Consider the following 19,779-nt stretch of genomic DNA (forward strand, 5'->3'; position numbering starts at 1 on the left):
GACAGATTCCAAACTGTTCACCATGGGGAAGACCAAAGAGCTGTCTCAGGACCTCAGAGTCAGGATTGTTGATCTCCACAAAGCTGGAATGGGGTACAAAAAGATTAGCAAGGTGTTGGATTTGAAGGTAACAACAATTGGTGCAATTGTAAGAAAATTTAAAAAGCATAACATGATCATCAACAGACCTCGGTCCGGCGCTCCTAAGAAGATTCCACCTCGTGGGGTAGCAATGATTCTGAGAACGGTCAAAAATCATCCTACAACCACTCGGCAGGAGTTGGCAAATGACCTGAAGGCAGCTGGGACCACAGTTTGCAAGGAAACAATAGGCAACACTTTGCGCAGCAATGGGTTAACATCCCGCAGTGCCCGAAAGGTGCCCCTTCTCAAGAAGGCACATGTGGACGCGCGCCTTAAGTACGCCAATGATCACCTGAAAGATGAACCAAGTTATTGGGAGAAAGTTATGTGGTCGGACGAGACCAAAATTGAGCTTTTTGGCCTCAATTCTACCCGTCATGTGTGGAGGAAAAAAAATGCTGCTTATGACCCCAGGAACACTGTGCCCACCGTCAAGCATGGAGGTGGAAGCATAATGTTTTGGGGGTGTTTCTCCGCCAAGGGTACAGGTCTACTTCACCGCATCACTGGGAAGATGGATGGAGCCATGTACCGTACAATCCTGAAGGACAACCTCCTCCCCTCTGCCAGGAAGCTGAAAATTGGCCGTGGTTGGGTCTTCCAACATGATAATGACCCGAAGCACACAGCAAAGGCAACAAAAGATTGGCTCAAGAAACATCACATCAAGGTCATGGAATGGCCCAGCCAGTCACCGGACCTCAATCCGATCGAAAATCTATGGAGGGAGCTGAAGGTCAGAGTGGCCAGGCGACAGCCCACCAACCTTCATGACTTAGAGAGGATCTGCAAAGAAGAGTGGGCCAAAATTCCACCTGGTGTGTGTGCTAAACTTGTGGTTAACTACAAAAAACGTCTCACTGCTGTGCTTGCAAACAAAGGCTTTGCCACTAAGTATTGAGTGTGTTTGGCCAGAGGGATCAAATACTTATTTCCCTCAATGATATACAAATTAATTAAAATATATTCTTTAAAGTTATTTTCTGGAATTTCTTTTTGATATTTTGTCTCTCCATGTTTTAATACATATTATCATAAATTTATAGACTGATCATGTCTTTATTAGTGGGCAAACCAGCAAAATCAGCAAGGGATCAAATACATATTGGACTCACTGTAAATACATACCAAAACCACAAAAATGACAAACATACAAAACGAAACAAAAAAAACGAGTCTGTTTCCTGTGAGGCAGGGCTCCAGACTAACTTTTTGCATTGGTTGCACTGATGCGCCTAGTCCGATAATGACCGGCGTTCTATATATTATCCCGCTTATTATACGGCTACTTGCCAAAACGAGAAATGAAATTTAACTCTTTAGCAATGACTTGGCTACCGTTTGGTGGCTTTCCGTTAGAACTAGCATATAGTTCGCCACAGTTGTTAGGTGTTGCCTGGCAACATACTTAGTAGCTTAAATGAAATTCCGTTGCAACCAGCGAACGGCTTTGTTGCGGATTGATATGAAAGACGTGAATTAAGAGCACAAAACCCGTTGCCACTGACAGAGGTCATTACTTTCAGCGGTCATTATATAGATTTAACAGACCTGCGAACGTTGGGAAGGCCCATTCATGTGAACGGAACTTTTCTGCAGCACTCTGAAGAGCCGTGTAATAATCTAGCCTACTGTATATACTGAAATGTCTGATATTCATTTAATTTCAAACCTTTATTTATACTCGTAGGGCGTTGAGGTTTCCCTCATTTACAATGACGACGAGTTTACAGGAAAAGGTTGTGCATTAATAAAAACAATAGACGGAACATAGAAACACGTTTAGATTTTTAAAAATATCATATAAAAAATATATAGATAGATATATATATATAAAATGAATAAAACAAATTTATAAAGTAAAGTAAAAAACTAAAAACAGTTACAACTTGGTGAGCAGAGATGTGACACTAACTGCTTAAATACAGTATCACAATATCTCTAGCTTTAAAGTTTGTTGCAGAGTGTTACAGGTACTAGGGGCATTGAAAAGAAATGCAGCTTTGCCAAGCTCTGAGTGCACACTAGGGACCCTGAGAGTGAGCCAGCTGTTAGATCTGGTTTTGTAGGATCCAAGGTTCCATTGCAATAAGGAGGAGATATAGGGCGGTAGTTTACCACTAATTGCTTTAAAAACAAACAAGTGCCAATGGAAACTGTGCCTCGAAGAAAGAGAGGGCCAGCCAACCTTACTGTAAAGAGTGCAGTGGTGTGTATTATAGTTATCACCAGTGATGAATCTAAGAGCGGAATGATAGACAGCGTCTAATTGCTTTAAATGGTTGCTGTTGCATGCCTGTAAATGACATCACCATAGTCTAAAACTGATTAAAAAAAATACAGCCTCAACCACTCTCTTCCTACTGATCATGGGAAAGCTGGACTTGTTTCTGTATAAAAAGCCCAACTTCTGGCAGAGCTTGGAGGCAAGGCGGTTAATGTGGGACTTAAAAGAGAGCTTCTCATCAAGCCAAAGTCCTAGATATTTATACTCAGAGACTCTCTCTATAAGAGAGCCATCCACTGTTAAAATATGAAGTTCCATAAAATCAGCCACTTTAGCTCTTGAAAATAACATGAATGTGGTCTTTTGAGGGTTAAGAACCAATTTAAGAGTGTCCTGTAGTAAGTTAAAAGAAAGCTGTAAGTTGTCGACTGCAGCCTGAGGGGTATCTGCAGTACAGTAGACAATGGTGTCATCTGCATGTAAGTGGGCATGGCAACCAGTTAGGGAGGAGACTAGTTTGTTAATATAAATAGTACAGGACCTAGAACCGAGCCCTGAGGGACACCTTTCTCAATGGAAAGGAATTCTGAATTACCAAGTGGTGATTTCACACATTGACGCCTAGAAGATAGGTAGCCATGAAACCACGCACAGGCATCCGTGTCCAAACCAATATCAGACAGCCTTTTCAGAAGCAGCTGGTGATCGACTGTGTCAAAAGCCTTTGAGAGATTGACAAAGAGGGCAGCACAGTGCTTCCTTTTGACTTAGGATCTATGGACAGCACAGTGCTTCCTTTTGACTTAGGATCTATAGACAGTGAAATTCTGAGGACCTCAGTGGACATGAGAGGCTGAAAGGTGAAATGGGTGACACGATCAGGGGGAGGGCTAACAACAGGGACCTCTGAGGGAGAGGGACCAGGAAACAGTTTATCAAATAATTTACCAGCTTCCGAGAAGTGTTTACTAAAAGCATGTCTAATATCACCCGGATCTGAGATCACACAGCCTTTTACTGTGATGCTGATGGGGAGAGCACCAGAGGGCCGACTTTTAGTCAAGTTAATTGCACCCCAGAACTTGGCAGGATTTGTAAAAGAGTTGGTGACTAGATTTGAAAAATATTCAGATTTAGCTTTCCTAACAGCTGTAGTACATTTCTGTCTGAGTTGTCTAAAGACAGCCAGTGTTGGGGGTCACCAGAGCTCCTGGCTCGGGACCCTGCACTATTCCTGTTATTCAAAAGAGAGGATACCTCCTACGTCACCCAAGGCATAACCCTGTCTTTAATCCTAGCCTTTTTGAATGGTGCATGCTTATCAACAAAGTAACTAAAAGTAGTGGCAAAGGAGTCAAGAGCTACCTCACCTTTCATTGGCCAATGTGGAAATGCTATTCATAAATAACACAAACCAATACATAAGTATTATGAAGGTGCCTTGCAATAAATCACCAAGGGCTCAGTAACAGAGATATTACCAGAATGAAAAGTGTCACTCAATTTTAACTTCCTTTCTGAATAAAAGTGAACAGCATTTTTTGATTGCCAGGAACGTAATCAACAGTAAGAGCATCAAAGCCATGAGCAGAGACAGAATGACGTCTATAGAGTGATAAGCGATCCAGGACATCCTGAAGGACTGGGTGCGCAGGTGACCGGCACCTCCGTTCCTCATGACGAACTCGATCCAGAAAATAGCACGGTCCAGAGGCTTCATGGGCTGGTCATGGTGGATCCTGGAGAGCCTCTGCATGTTCTCCCTGTAGGACGGCTCATACAGCACCTCCTTTAGTGCCTCCACAAGCTCTGCTCTGTCCAGAGTGGCAATGTCCAGTACCTTAGCCGTTCCTCTTCGCACCATTCTGGACAGGTTATCTGGCTGATCAAACATCAGAGGCAAGCCAAGTATCGGGATACCATGGTAGATTGCTTCTTGGACACCATTGGTGCCCCCATGGGCTACAAACACTTTTGTCTTTGGGTGTCCCAGCAGGTCATTTTGGGGCAGCCAGTCCACTAGTAAGGTGTTGTTGCCAAGAGTCGAGGGCTTGGGCCCTGTGTATCTCCAGAGGACTTTTTGGGGAAGCTGAACAAAAGCTGCCGCAATCTCCTCGGCTGTATCACTGGGGAGCTCAGCTAAAAGAGTACCCAGGGACATAACAATGACGCCATGCTCCCCAGAGCTATTGACAAACTCTTCCAGGTCAACAGGAAGTGGTCTAGCAGGCTTGCATTGGAACCCACCCATGTAGACCACATTGGGCATAGTTGGGTGTGGAAACTCAAAGGTGAAGTCATTCCTCATGAGCCAGATATCAGCATTCTGGAATAAGGAGAAGTACTCGACTTCAGACCCAAAGAACTGTTTGCAAAACGTGTTGTAGTGAGGAGCAATAATTGTTGCAATTTTATATGAATTAAAGGCGTATATCAGCATGTTCTTAAGTCTCTGAGAGAAAGTCATCTTGTCTGTCAACTCAGATCCTGGCATAGGGACATAGGAGAGAGGGGTGGGAGCGATGGCAAAGTGTCCCTCTCCATGCACCGTCCACCGCACATTAAACACCAGTGGAAGATCTAGACGTCGGGCCAGAAACACTCCCCCTCCTATGAATGGATCAGTCAGAACCACATCAAACTTGGAATCAGTGAGTGATGTCATGAGAGCCGCATCTTGAAACATCATCGCCGTCATCTCACACATTTGCCGTTGCACCTTTGAGAAGTGCTCCATTACTTCCAACTGAAGCATCAAGCGAGTCCAGAAGAACTTTCCTTCTTTCCTTGTGTTCAACACTCTCATCACAAGGGAGCCAAAGAACTTCTCATCAAAGCCTCCAGGACTGAGGATGTTGATGGCCTTGTAATGGGGAGACTCCTCTTTAATGTACCAGCTGTCTGAGGCTCGCACTACAGTGATGCTGTGGCCTCGGGAGTGGAGCTCCTCAACGATGACCTTCATGTTCACCCAGTGGCTGCCATCTACTGGGAACACCAGCACTTTACCTCCAGAGCTCACAGACAGAGTGACTGACAGCACCAAGACTGTCCAGGTGAAGTGATGCATCTTGACCGATCTGAAAGAAGAGAGGACAGACCAGTTACTGTGTGATACAGGCATGCAATGCTAACCCCAAATCTGCACTGTCCAGGATAGCCTAGACATTTGACCCTCACACAGAGAAATGTTATAGGTTAAAGCTTTTTTTTTTATTGAAACACGGCTAAACAGCGATTTCCTAAACAGTGCAGTGGAATACAGGGGCACAGTGTAGTGCAGGGTTTTCAGAGTGGGTGCCGTGAATCATGCTCACGGGTGCCACGGAATAGTCCAAGCTGATCATTTATTGACATGTTTTTTTTTTTTTGTTTTTAAGAAATTAGCCATAATATCAATTCCAAAATACAGTTGCGGTAGATGAACAGACATTTCATGCACTTTAGTCGAAGGCATATTCCTGATATTTCTGAATATTCTGTTCACTATTCTTTCAAAAGTTGAATTAAAGAGAATGGTTCATTTGAATAAAACAAAAATGAGATAAACCGCACCTTCTCATAATAATGTTATTATATTAAAAGCAGCTATGGCCTATCCAACATATCACAAGGTTAAATAAAATGGCATGAAGTACAAATAATGCACAAATGAGGTTGAGAGTAAAAAGTAAACAATATGGGTGCGGTGGGTGGAGAGAGATATGTTTAGGGGTGCTGTGAGCCAGAATAGGGGTGCGGTGGGTGGAGAGAGATATGTTTAGGGGTGCTGTGAGCCAGAAAAGTTTGGGAACCATTGGTGTAGTGGAATGACAGGGGGCACAATCCTCGAGGCTGACGGCAGGTCATGCATTGTCCAATTGAATTGTAGGTCTGTCGTGTTGTTGCGCCACTTGCGGCAAAAGTTGAGAAAGATTCAACTTTTCAAGGGCCAATGCATACGTCAGCCACGCATTGTTAAAAACATGTTTAGGGGTACAGTGAATATAGTGTCAAATGTAGTGAGTCGAAACGTACAGTAAATGGGTTTCAAATGTGATGGCGTAAAAGTTGCAAGTTTTCAAAAATACAAAAACTCTAATTTCATATTTGAGAATTAAAGTCAATTTATTAAGTTCCTGCTGTGTCAAATACATATTGTTCAGTACATTCATATGGTCAAGGGATTTAAACATTTCCAGTGCATGTGGACCACACAACACTCAATGTTACCAATATTTGGAGATGAGATAAGAAATTTACCACACACTGTAAGTGATATTGTGTCATAGTGACGACTTTTATTAACCAATATTTGTAATATATCAATAGTCTTCTATTAGCTTGTCAAACATTTCACAGTACTTTTCCGTTTCCCATGTGTAAAAAGTATGAGGAAATGCAAAAATAATACAAACCATTACAAAAGTATTACAAAGGTGCTTGACAATAAATCACCAAGGGCTCTGTAACTGTGACATTGCCAGAATAAAAATAGCTACTCAATTTTAAGTTTCTTTTTGAATAAAAGTGAACAGCATTTTTTGATGGCCAGGACCGTAATCAACAGTAAGAGCAGCAGAGCCGTGAGCAGAGTCAGAATGACATCTATAGAGTGATAAGCGATCCAGGACATCCTGAAGGACTGGGTGCGCAGGTGACCGGCACCTCCGTTCCTCATGACGAACTCGATCCAGAAAATAGCACGGTCCAGAGGCTTCATGGGCTGGTCATGGTGGATCCTGGAGAGCCTCTGCATGTTCTCCCTGTAGGACGGTTCATAGAGCACCTCCTTTAGTGCCTCCACAAGCTCTGCTCTGTCCAGAGTGGCAATGTCCAGTACCTTAGCCGTTCCTCTTGCCACCATTCTGATCAGGTTATCTGGCTGATCAAACATCAGAGGCAAGCCAAGTATCGGGACACCATGGTAGATTGCTTCTTGGACACCATTGGTGCCCCCATGGGCTACAAACACTTTTGTCTTTGGGTGTCCCAGCAGGTCATTTTGGGGCAGCCAGTCCACTAGTAAAGTGTTGTTGCCAAGAGTCGAGGGCTTGGGCCCTGTGTATCTCCAGAGGACCTTTTGGGGAAGCTGAGCAAAAGCTGCCGCAATCTCCTCCGCGATATCACTGGGGAGCTCAGCTAAAAGAGTACCCAGGGACATAACAATGGCCCCATGCTCCCCAGAGCTATTGACAAACTCTTCCAGGTCAACAGGAAGTGGTCTAGATGGCTTGCATTGGAACCCACCCATGTAGACCACATTGGGCATGGTTGGGCGTGGAAACTCAAAGGTGAAGTCATTCCTCATGAGCCAGATATCAGCATCTTGGAATAAGGAGAAGTAGTCGACATCAGGCCCAAAGAACCGTTTGCAAAATGTGTCGTAATGAGGAGCAATAATTGTTGCAGTTCGATATAAACTAAAGGTGTATATCAGCATGTTCTTAAGTCTCTGAGAGAAAGTCATCTTGTCTGTCAGCTCAACTCCTGGCATAGGGACATATGAAAGTGAGGTGGGGGCGATGGCAAAGTGTCCCTCTCCATGTGCTGTCCACCGCACATTAAACACCAGTGGAAGACCAAGACGTCGGGCCAGAAACACTCCGCCTCCTATGAATGGATCAGTCAGGACGACATCAAACTTGGAATCAGTGAGTGATTTCATGAGAGCCTCATCTTGAAACATCATCGCCGTCATCTCACACATTCGCCGATGCAACTTTGACATGTGCTCCATTACTTCCAACACAAGCATCAAGAAAGTCAAGTACTTCCCTTCTTTCCGTATGTTCAGCTGTCTCATCACAAGGGAGCCAAAGGACTTCTCATCAAAGCCTCCAGGACTGAGGATGTTGATGGCCTTGTAATGGGGAGACTCCTCTTTAATGTACCAGCTGTCTGTGGGTCGCACTACAGTGATGCTGTGGCCTCGGGAGTGGAGCTCCTCAACGATGACCTTCATGTTCACCCAGTGGCTGCCATCCACTGGGAACACCAGCACTTTACCTCCAGAGCTCACAGACAGAGTGACTGACAGCACCAAGACTGTCCAGGTGAAGTGATGCATCTTGACCGATCTGAAAGAAGAGAGGACAGACCAGTTACTGTGTGATGCAGGCATGCAATGCTAACCCCAAATCTGCACTGTCCAGGATAACCTAGACTTCGACTCTCACACAGAGAAATGTTATACAGGTTACAGCTTTGTTTTTTATTGAAACACGGCTAAACAGCGATTTCCTAAACCGTGCAGGGGAATGACAGGGGCCACAATCCTCAGGGCTGACACCAGATCAGCAGCTTCAGACAACACTATCAGTCTCCACCAGCAGACCTCATTCACTTTGAATGGTTTAGCATCATCTCATTCACTTTGAAGGAGTTAGTGTTAGCGTCATGCATTGTCCAATGGAATTGTGGGTCTGTTGTGTTGTTGCGTCACTTGCGGCAAAAGTTAAGAAAAATTCAACTTTTCTAGGGCCAATGCATACGTCAGCCTCATGTCAGCCAGTCAGATCACCTGTATGTAAATGTCCTGACAGAACTCTCGACTGGGAAAAACAATCCAACATGACCGTCTTGAGAAACTTGAGAAACTTTTTAACAATTGGATTATATTTAGCAAGAAATAGGCACTGCAAAGTCTAAAAATTATGTTATTGTAACAAAGAAATACATTGGGATTGAGTTTTATGATGTGTATACCACCAGCTAACATATGTAAACAAGCTAGCTACCCAAGGTTTGCTGGTACCGATTACAGCATCGTGAATGGTTGTTTAGCTTTCGATCTCGCCATGCTCTAACTTCATTAGTCTGCTTCTCTACCTGGCCATGCTCTAACTTAGTTAATACCAGGCAGCTGCTCAACCTGGCCATGCTCTATCTTCATTAATACCAGACTGCTTATCAAATCTCAGTTGAGATTGAGAGTGGGTCTGGAAAGGCTTCATTGACTTACAACTTTCAGGGGCGAAACCAGTTGTGGAATTAAACTTAAATTGGTTCATTAAATCAATACAAAATCTTTCAGTAGTGCAGCAAACAAATCTTTCTTAGAGACAGTTGATATATACAGTTGACAATATTTTAATCTTCTCTCGGACCCTACACAAGCATGTGCACCAGGTTCTCCAGAGGTTGCTCAAGAACAATCTCTTCCTTAAACCAGAGAAGTGTGAGTTCCACTTCTCACCACTGAGGTCTCCTTCTTTGGATTCATCATTAGGGAAGTCAGTGTTGTCTTAAATGTATCAGAAATATCAGTTCTGTGGCTTACCGAGCTAACTAATAAGAAGAGCTAAAGCGATGTTTGTTCCCGGCTCCCATTCTGATGGTGCCCAAATTGGGCATTGACATTCATCGCTCAGGTGGATGCATCAGACATGGCGATAGGTGCTGTCCTTTCTGAACGCTCCTCAGATGGTAAGCTGTACCTCTGTGCCTTCCTGTCCTACCATTTGACTGATACCGAGACCAGGTGTGACATTAGAGAGAGTTATTGAGTGCTTCTCAAAGTCAAGGATTGCTCCTTCCAAGCCACTTTTTCAAGGACGTTACATCATCAAATCTCGTCAAGCACTGTTCCAAAGTCAAGGATGCGTACTGAGTATTGAGTACTGAGTCCTTCGTTCTGAGAATTTCGGAGAATTTTGGAGGATGCATCGATGGATCCTTGGAGTGAAGAAATAACCCACAATCCTTTGCGTATGAACAATTAGAAATTTTCTGACGGGGCGGTTTAAAAAAAAAAGAGAGAGAGGGAGATGGAAAGTAGATGCAAAGAAGCAGTGCGTGTTAATGTAGGCTAAATATGATTTATCAAGTGTTCTGTTAATGCCATCGTATATTTGCTCAGGCATTTATCAAGTTATTGTGCATATTCATCATAAATGCATATGTCAATGTGCATGAACAAGTTGTGATAGACTTGTTATTAATTAATCTCAGAATTTCGCCCAATACGAACTTTGTAGAAGTTTAACATTACCGTTGCTGTTGCCAATTATCGGTATAACTTTCCATTGACACTAACATAATTATAAACTACGGATTGTGATATGTGAAGACCAAGTCGAATGTGGAAATACTGTAGGCTACTCCAAAAAGTTTATTTAGAGGAAAGTGGAGCTGCAGTTGTCGGAACTCCTGCAAAAGCAGCACAATTTCCACGGTTCTAATTAAGCGCGCAGCCGGAACCGTGCACTTCCACACTCACTAGGCTGTTCCATTGCATGCGATCTTGACGGCTGGAGGGGATACTGGGAAGGTGTGTAGCATTGTCTCTCTAGCACTCGACTTGAAAGAAAGCATTCTATCAAGGACGAGCTCTTGACTTTGAGAAATACCCATTGACTGTTCAGCGTGTCCTAGAAGACCCTGGCTAGAGGGGGCCCAGCATCCATTTTAAGGACTGACTATAAAAACCTAGAATACCTCCAACAAGCTCAACGCCTGAACTCCCGTAAACCCAGTGGGTGCTGTTCTTCACTCGCTTTGATTTCACACTCTCATAGCATCCAGGAACCAAGAACAAGAAGCCAGATGCACTCTCTAGGCAGTTCTCTCCCTCGAGTCGAGCTGATGATGAAAAAAGTGTATTTTATTCGTAAATGGGAGTAACCTATATGGACATGTTTTTTTTTTTTTTTATCAGAGAAAGCCTGCAAGTTACATAGCTACGTATGACGCTGTGACTGCTGCCCCACGCAAAAGAAAAGCAAAGAACCAAGACAGTCCTTCAACTGAAACAGTTAAAATTAGGTGAAATAAAGGTAGTTTCACAGAGACATATTGATCATGCTGTTATGAATTTTGTGATCCAGAGCCTCCAGCCCTTTAGTGTGATAGAGCAGCCATCATTTCATAAGCTTGTGCAAGACCTCCATCCAAATGCCTCTGTCTTATCCAGGACCACCTTGAGACGCAGGATAGATGAGGCTGCAATTGAGATGAAAAGGAACATCAAAGAAGCTATAGACACAGTCGATTTTATTGCTACAACAGATTACTGGAGCCCAAGACGAAGAAGTTTTCTTGGAGTTACTGCTCACTGGGTGGATCCCAATACCCTAGAGAGGTGTTCAGTGGCACTACTGGGTGGATCCCAATACCCTAGAGAGGTGTTCAGTGGCACTACTGGGTGGATCCCAATACCCTAGAGAGGTGTTCAGTGGCACTACTGGGTGGATCCCAATACCCTAGAGAGGTGTTCAGTGGCACTACTGGGTGGATCCCAATACCCTAGAGAGGTGTTCAGTGGCACTACTGGGTGGATCCCAATACCCTAGAGAGGTGTTCAGTGGCACTACTGGGTTGATCCCAATACCCTAGAGAGGTGTTCAGTGGCACTACTGGGTTGATCCCAATACCCTAGAGAGGTGTTCAGTGGCACTAGCATGTCAGAAGCTGAGAGGTGCACACACTTTTGATGTCTTGGGTAGTGCGTTAATTGAGAATCATGTGGAATATGGCACACAGAACAAGATAATCCGAACTACTACGGACAACGGTTCCAATTTCTTGACAGCATTCCGCATGTACGGAGAACAGGATGAAAATAACAACAATTCTTCAGATGAATCTGCGGATGATGATGAGATGGATGAGGAGGATCAGGAGTGGGATGGGTTTGGAGTGGATTTTGTCGAGGTCACATCTATCTTAAATGAAGACGATGGTTTCCAATTCAAACTCCCGAAGCGCCATCGATGTGCCTGCCATTTATTAAATCTTGTCTCCACAGTGGATGCAGCCAAAGCAACATCTAATGATGCTTTCAAAAGGTTGTCCAGATCAGATTTCAAAATTCAGCTGATCCGGCCAAACGCAACCAGGTGGAATTCATTGTTCCTTGCTGTGGAGAGAATCCTACGATCAGGGAAAAGGAGCTCTAAGAACTATTTTCACTTCACTCAAGTTGCCCATGTACAGTAAGTATTGATTTTGGAGTTTTTAAATTCATATATTACTTCAATTAGAATTACTATTGTATATCAGATTCTACATGGTTAAATGGAGAACTTACTATATGACTGGCCTGAACTTATGAAGGCCTGGTGATATGGCTGTGAAATATATGGTCATTTAACTTGATCTAATTGATCAATATTGATCATTATTGATCATGTTAATAACCAAATAAAGATTTAGAATAAACATGGCAAACTTAAACCCTTACCAACACTTAATATAACATTCCACTGTTCTTTCAATTATCAATACAGGAGAAACTCCAATGTTGACACAACAATGAAAAACACTCAGATACTGTAAATACACTCGTTTTCATGCTAGGCAATACAGAAAATGGCTTAAAGTGTAAAATACCGAACTATTCCTTTAAAGGAATACGCCACCCAAAAATGAAATTAAGCTAGTCTCGGTCACCCCCAGAGTTAGAACAGTGAAAAAAACCCGGTTAAAATCCGTCCGGGCATTCTCCTGCTTTGGGAGCAGCGATGTTAGCTTTAGCTTAGAACAGTTGCTGTAGATGAAGGGTGTCAGTGAGCACGTCCTCCAAAAAAGTGACCGAGACGTCTACATTTTTTTCTAAATATATTTTGGGAGCCGTGTGTTCAAAACGAGTACAAATCATAATGCAAAATCGAACGAGACTATTACCTGGGCAGATCTTTACTTGGAACTATTTTCAGCCTCATCGCCGACGAAGCACCGCTAGCTAGGCGCAAAGTTCTCACGTAGCAGTCTTGTAAACTCCCAACTAGCTTCGACTGGAACTTCACAAGTGGTGCTACGTGAGAACTTTGCGCCTAGCTAGCGGTGCTTCGTCGGCGATGAAGCTGAAAATAGTTCCAAGTAAAGATCTGCTCAGGTAATAGTCTCGTTCGATTTTGCATTATGATTTGTACTCGTTTTGAACACACGGCTCCCAAGATATATTTAGAAAAAAATGTAGACGTCTCGGTCACTTTTTGGAGGACGTGCTCACTGACACCCTTCAACTACAGCAACTGTTCTAAGCTAAAGCTAACATCGCTGCTCCCAAAGCAGGAGAATGCCCGGACGGATTTTAACCGGGTTTTTTTCACTGTTCTAACTCTGGGGGTGACCGAGACTAGCTTAATTTCATTTTTTGGTGGCGTATTCCTTTAAGTATGAAATCTTGTTTGTCTTGCAAACCTAATTGGTGGTCCCATCTCTTCTCAATATATATTGAGCATGTTTCAGACAGTTGATCAATATCACCTTATGATGAGTTATTGTATCATCACCCAGCCCTACTCCAAAGGCCTATAAATGTCACTGTGTCCACACACACACACCACGTCATGCTCTCACACACAAGTTAATATGATTACATTCATCGATAACTTAGCGTTGTTTGACTCTGTTAGGCTGAGTCCAGTTGAGATCTTCCTTCTGGAGGAGTATGCCACAACCATGGGGCCACTGGCCAAGGCCCTTAACATTTTGCAGTCCGAAGCAGACGTTCAGATGGGATGGCTTCTGCCTACTCTGAAGCTCCTCATCACAAAGCTTCACAAAATCCGCACTAGTTGCAGATATTGCAAACCATTGGTTGATGTGCAGCGACGCTTTTCAGACATGCTTCTGGAACCAGAATTTATCGCTGCTACTAGTGATGCGCGGTTCAGCCCATTACCCGCGGATATCCGCGGGTTTACCCGCGGGTCGGGCGGATTTGGGTAGGCCTAATAGTTTTTTCTAAATATTGCGGGTGGGTCGGGTCAAAAAAGTAAAAATGCACATTTCTCACTTGTTAACTTCCGACATATTAGGTGGCGATGCGCCTGCAATACAGGAGGTGTGGTCGAGCGCAAAACATAATTTCTCCTAAATTCAGCACCCAATTGCGCCATGCGTGACTGACTGAAAAAGTCAATCGCGCATTCGCTACTTTATGGACATGGAGCCTAATGATCTGGGATATCGAAGGTTGTGCACAATGCGAGAACACCTCGCTTCTGTCATAGGCTACACGAATAAACAGCTGTGCTTGTTAAATGCTTGGCAGTGTTAAACGCAAAAGTAGGCTAGCCTATGAAGTTGCAAGGGGAAATATGAATGGAAACTTGTTATGAAGATGAGATTTAACACTAGCTATGTCTAGGCTGCAGATTATGAATGGTGTGGAGGAGCGCAGATTGTCAAAATGACCGATCATTGTAACCCGCTGTTGTCCTCATGTGGGCTAATTAGGCTAGAAAAGACGTTAAATGCGTTTTTTCCTTTCCGCGGGTCGGGTCGGATTTGGGTCACAATTCGAACATATTTTTGCGGATTGGGCGGGGCGGTTTGGATCTCCTGAAAAGTCGGGTTGGGGCGGGTTTTAAAAAAAGCCCACCCGCGCATCACTAGCTGCTACTGTCCTTCTCCCAAAGTCTAAAACATTGTGGATCTCTGAAGAGAAAGTTTTAAAACTAGGTAAGACTACATTAGTTATCCAGTTGTGTGTAAGTATTTAAATTAAAGTTTCACAGAAACAAAATAACTAAAATACTTAAAGAAATTTTGTACGCATCTACACACTACATACTGTCGTCTTCTGTACAGACTGGTATGCCCTGTAATTGTGTGGAATTTATGCAAAAGTTAGTTCCTACCATGCCATTTTTTCATGTTTGATCTGAGGTTAAAGGTTTTGTTTTGACTTTCATCTGTTTTTGTACCTAGGTTTGTGTAGGGAATAGCAATAGTCTTATGCTAGTCCTCAGCACCAATTACTATAACACCACATTCACCACGTTTACATGGACAGTGTTTTTTGTCATTCCGATTAAACTATTCCGACTGGAAATTTAGCGCCATCTGTTTACATGGCCTACTTTCTATTCCGATCAGGTTCTTGTTAACACTTAAGAATCTGTGATCGGAATAGCCATTGTTTGCTACTTTTCATTGGAAAGATATAGCCGTCAATCCGAATGACCGTATACATGGGTGTTCATTCGGAATAGGAACGGACTACACCACCTCTTTAATTCCGATTGAGGTGTTTATTTATATGACGATTTTTATTCCGATTGAGCTGTTTTTCCGTTTCTAATCGGAATAAAAGTGTCATTGTAAACGTAGCTACTCTCTGATTTCGGAACTAGTTCCTGTAGCGATATTTAGAATATTTTTAATTAAATCAGGATTTTTGAGTTCAAATGTAACACATTTCAGACACACATAGTGATAAAGCCTAGGACAGGCACTTACGTTTTACTCCACATTTTTTGTAATTAATTGTGCAACTAAGTTAGCCTGGGTTTTCCCATACTGCCTTGCGCGGTGATTTCAATCCCGCTCCTAAGCCAGTCTGGAAACTAACGCCCAAATGTTCGCCTGATGTTGGCGAACCAATCACAGAACATCCGAGTAGTTTCCGTTGCCTTCTTGCGTCTACATTCGACGCCAAAGGATTTACACTGATGTCAATGGCAGCCCTTAGCGTTGCATACGAACGAGTTGGGTGAGCTATGCGCATTTGATAGACATCCGTGGCGCCCAATGAACGGATCTGGGCATTTTTTCAAATACGAGAAAATGAACGTCTGGTTGTCAGACCACGTCTCATTTGAGAAGTGGTAGGCGTTAGCCAGGCTACAACTAAGTCACAAATAAAAGTAAAATCAATTAATTGTTCTCTAGAGCTATTATTTCATAACCACTTGGTCTTACATAATGGCAATAGATAGCTTTTAATGCTTTGTGCTTATACTCTTTTAAATAGGCAAATGTAAGAAACTGTTTGAAGAGTGACATCAGTATTTCACCTTATATAAACTGACTTAGCAGGAACTTTGATGCGAAAATGATCAATTCTAATTAAAGGTATACTATGCAGGATTGGCGATTTCATCGCCGGTTTCGTTTTCACTTTTCATTTTCGCTCGTTTTATGCTTGCATACAGTATTTCTCTGCAGAGCTTCCCCTACAGCTTTAGCGTGTATATTTGACAAAACTCCTCAATCGGTCAGTCTGCCGTGCCTTTTCATGAGACTTTACATGACACTTCTGGAGTAGGGCATGGGTGCGTGCCCGGTGGCTCCTGAAGTTGCAAGCGTGGTTTTACCTCTACAGACCACTAGAGCGGCCGAAAAATACACCGTTCGACCGGTAATGACTCATTTAATCATATATAACAGTATGGAACGAATTGATTAACTGAAAAACGTTGCATAGTATACCTTTAAGCCCCACTTCCTGGAGCTCTCAACTGCTGTGGGCAGCATGGAGGTATTATAAGAACTGGAGAAAGTGAACAAGTCCCGTTCCCGGCTAGTGAAAAATGCCCAAATTGAACGATTTTTTCAGGCTTCAACATGGCGTTTCAAGGGGCTTGTTTCCGGTGCCGTTTTACTTAGCCAATTAAGTGCCAGGTTACTGATTGACGTAAGGTACAGAGGGAGAGCTCATGCATGAGCTGAGAGTGGAACAGCCACCAATCAGCATGAGGAGAAATAGCACCGGACATGATGTATTTCTGGAAAATGGCGACAAGGAAGTGCCTTGCTAATCGGCAAAGCTAATCAGTCAAATCCTGACCCCCTTGGGGGGAGAATACGCCCATAATACCCTCCAGTCCATGGGATGCCACCATTTCAAGCCTACTGTTATACTGTTTGTAAACAGAGGACAAATGACTCCTTAGTTTCTAAATGGTTTGGGTACAAGGTGATCACGTTAAAAATAAAGGCGTTTAACTAGTGTTAGAAGCTCATTTGAAACATTGCCGTGACTCATTTAAGAAAATGAAGAGACAAAGAGACGCCGCTTTAGTTTGAGGTAGTGCTAACAATAATAACGAAAGATGATGATCATCAGCACCTTATTTGTTACCACTGATGATCTGTACTGAAATGTAGATGTAATGTATTTCCAAATCTAAGCCCATCTTATGCGGAATGTTGCCTAATAGACTACAACACGATAAAACCAATGGATAAAACAGACAACTTCAGAGAACTTTAATCATTTAACGTTGACACGGTCAACCACCAGTCAAACGGTCATCGTTTAACATCGCTACTCTGGACATTGGCATCGGTTAACATCGCTACTCTGGACATTGGCATCGTTTAACATCGCTACTCTGGACATTGGCATCGTTTAACATCGCTACTCTGGACATTGGCATGGCTTTGTTCATTGACTTTGATTGGCTGGATTTGGATTTGGATTTACACTTTGGAAGAACTATTTTTAGTTGCAATGTTTTCATTCAATCTTTTGAGCTTCGGTCTTGGAATCAACCTGAAACACCTGGAATAAATTCAGCTGGACTCTACTTTGATCGCTCTGCATGTCAGTCTCATTTGCCACTCCATTTTCACTTCCACATTGTGGGATTTCACATCAGCTGGCCAGTTGTTCACTCAGACACTCGCTTGAGTGTCCATCTGGTAAACACAGAACTTGTAGGAATTGTTTGGGCATATGCAGCTGAAGCCTACCTCACATTGCAGCTGAAGCCTACCTCACAGATGCAGCTGAAGCCTACCTCACATTGCAGCTGAAGCCTACCTCACATTGCAGCTGACGCCTACCTCACATTGCAGCTGACTGGACTGCTGTAACAGGTGACTGAGGCAGAGGCGGAGAACCCCAGTGCTGCAGGTACAGACCAAACACCAGCACTGCAAGTGCAGAACAGTTCTACGGGAACAGCAGGTATAGAACAGTTCTAGGAAACGCCAGTACTGCAAGTGCAGAACAGTTCCACGGGAACAGCAGGTATAGAACAGTTCTACGGGAACAGCAGGTATAGAACAGTTCTAGGAAATGCCATACTGCAAGTGCAGAACAGTTCTAAGGAAACAGCAGTTTACAGAACATACAATGAAAAAAAATCTATAAGAAATCACACAAGATAAATGTGTCAAACATTTGTAAGTCAGAGATTTTTTTTAATTGGACAGCGTGATGTATCTATGAACAATGTATGGATGTGAGGATAGATTAACATTTAGAAATTGAATTACCCATAAAGATCATATTTTTCTTAACATAAAAAGACACATTTGTTTTGTGTTCTCTTTTAAGTGCATTATTGCAACTTGTGCAACACATCTTGTGTTTAATCAAATATATCCTGTTACTTGACTTGACTTGACTTGACTTGACTATTACTTCAGGTGGTGAAACATTCCTGTGTGTGTGTGTGTGTGTGTGTGTGTGTGTGTGTGGGTGGGTGGGGGGGGTTGGGGGTATCAAAATGGTATGTCAAAACATGTAACCTACGTTACTATGTATATGTATTCATCCTAGAGATCACAGTAGTATGCCAAAACTAAGCAAGCACACACACACACACACACACACACAAACTATGTGTATGTAAAGATATCTTAGATCTCTCAATGGTGTGGCAAAAGTAAGCTCTGAAGACTGTGCATACTACAAAGTGCATTTCAATGTAACACTCACCCAATGAAAGGTTAACTGCGAAAACCCCAGCACTGAGAGGATTCAGCCAGAGGAGAGGGCAGGAGTTATTCAGCCAGAGGAGAGGGCAGGAGTTATTCAGCCAGAGGAGAGGGCAGGAGTTATTCAGCCAGAGGAGAGGGCAGGAGGTTTTTTTTCCGGGATGAACAAGTAAACTAAACAGGAAAGCCTCTGGACTACAGGGAACTAAATACTCCAACTCCCAAGGTAACCCCTCCCCTGGGAGGAGGGCACTAGCCCGGCGTGTTTACGCTCCTGCTGAGGGGACACGCCCACACTGGGAACACAGGGGGCATCATGGGCAACTGAACACAGGGGGCATGGGCAACTGAACACAGGGGGCATCATGGGCAACTTCAGATACACTGAACAAAATTAGGAACACAACACTTTGGTTTTTGACCCCATTTATCATCTGAACTCAACGATCCAAGACTTTCTCAATATACTCAAAACGCCTCATTTCTCTCAAATATTGTTCACAAATCTGTCTAAATCTGCACTTCTCCTTTGCCGATTTAATCCATCCCCCTCTCGTGTGGCATGTGAAGGTGCTGATTCCACAGGATTATTGCACAGGTGCTTCAGGCTGGCCACCATGAAAGGCCACTCTGAGATGTGCAGTTCCATCACACGGCACGATAAGCTGTGATGCCACAGATGTGGCTGCTCTCGGGGGATGTACTGTATAGTTGCCATGGTCTCGGGGGAATGTACTGTATAGTTGCCATGTTCTCGGGGGAATGGACTGTATAGTTGGCATGGTCTAGGGGAATGTACTGTATAGTTGGCATGCTGACTGCAGGAATGGCCACCAGAGCTGTTGCCCATGAACTGAATGTTCATTTCTCTACCATAAGCCGTCTCCAAAGGCGTTTCAGAGAATATGGCGGTACACCCAACCGACCTCACAACCACAGACCACGTGTAACCACACCAGCCCACGACCTCCACATCCAGCATCTCCACCTCCAAGATTGTCTAAGACCCACCACTTGGACAGCTGCTG

At 43.5% G+C, this 19,779-nt stretch overlaps 2 protein-coding genes across 2 annotated transcripts; both read right to left on the reverse strand.

Annotated features, from left to right (window-relative positions):
• Nucleotides 1-3,799: 3,799 nt before the first annotated feature.
• LOC134094431 (UDP-glucuronosyltransferase 2B31-like) lies at nucleotides 3,800-18,882 on the reverse strand. Its single transcript, XM_062547942.1, has 2 exons — nucleotides 18,753-18,882; nucleotides 3,800-5,451 (listed from the first exon to the last, which is right to left on the reverse strand). Exon 2 carries the CDS (start codon nucleotides 5,439-5,441, stop codon nucleotides 3,867-3,869), a length of 1,575 nt encoding a protein of 524 aa, XP_062403926.1. The 5' UTR covers nucleotides 5,442-5,451; nucleotides 18,753-18,882; the 3' UTR covers nucleotides 3,800-3,866.
• Nucleotides 6,465-18,910, reverse strand: LOC134094432 (UDP-glucuronosyltransferase 2A1-like). Its single transcript, XM_062547943.1, has 3 exons — nucleotides 18,847-18,910; nucleotides 18,753-18,792; nucleotides 6,465-8,430 (listed from the first exon to the last, which is right to left on the reverse strand). The coding sequence occupies exon 3, from the start codon at nucleotides 8,418-8,420 to the stop codon at nucleotides 6,849-6,851; it is 1,572 nt and encodes a 523-aa protein (XP_062403927.1). The 5' UTR covers nucleotides 8,421-8,430; nucleotides 18,753-18,792; nucleotides 18,847-18,910; the 3' UTR covers nucleotides 6,465-6,848.
• Nucleotides 18,911-19,779: the final 869 nt, after the last annotated feature.

The sequence above is a fragment of the Sardina pilchardus genome, chromosome 10, assembly GCF_963854185.1.
Source record: "Sardina pilchardus chromosome 10, fSarPil1.1, whole genome shotgun sequence".
Classification (NCBI taxonomy): Eukaryota; Metazoa; Chordata; class Actinopteri; order Clupeiformes; family Clupeidae; genus Sardina; species Sardina pilchardus.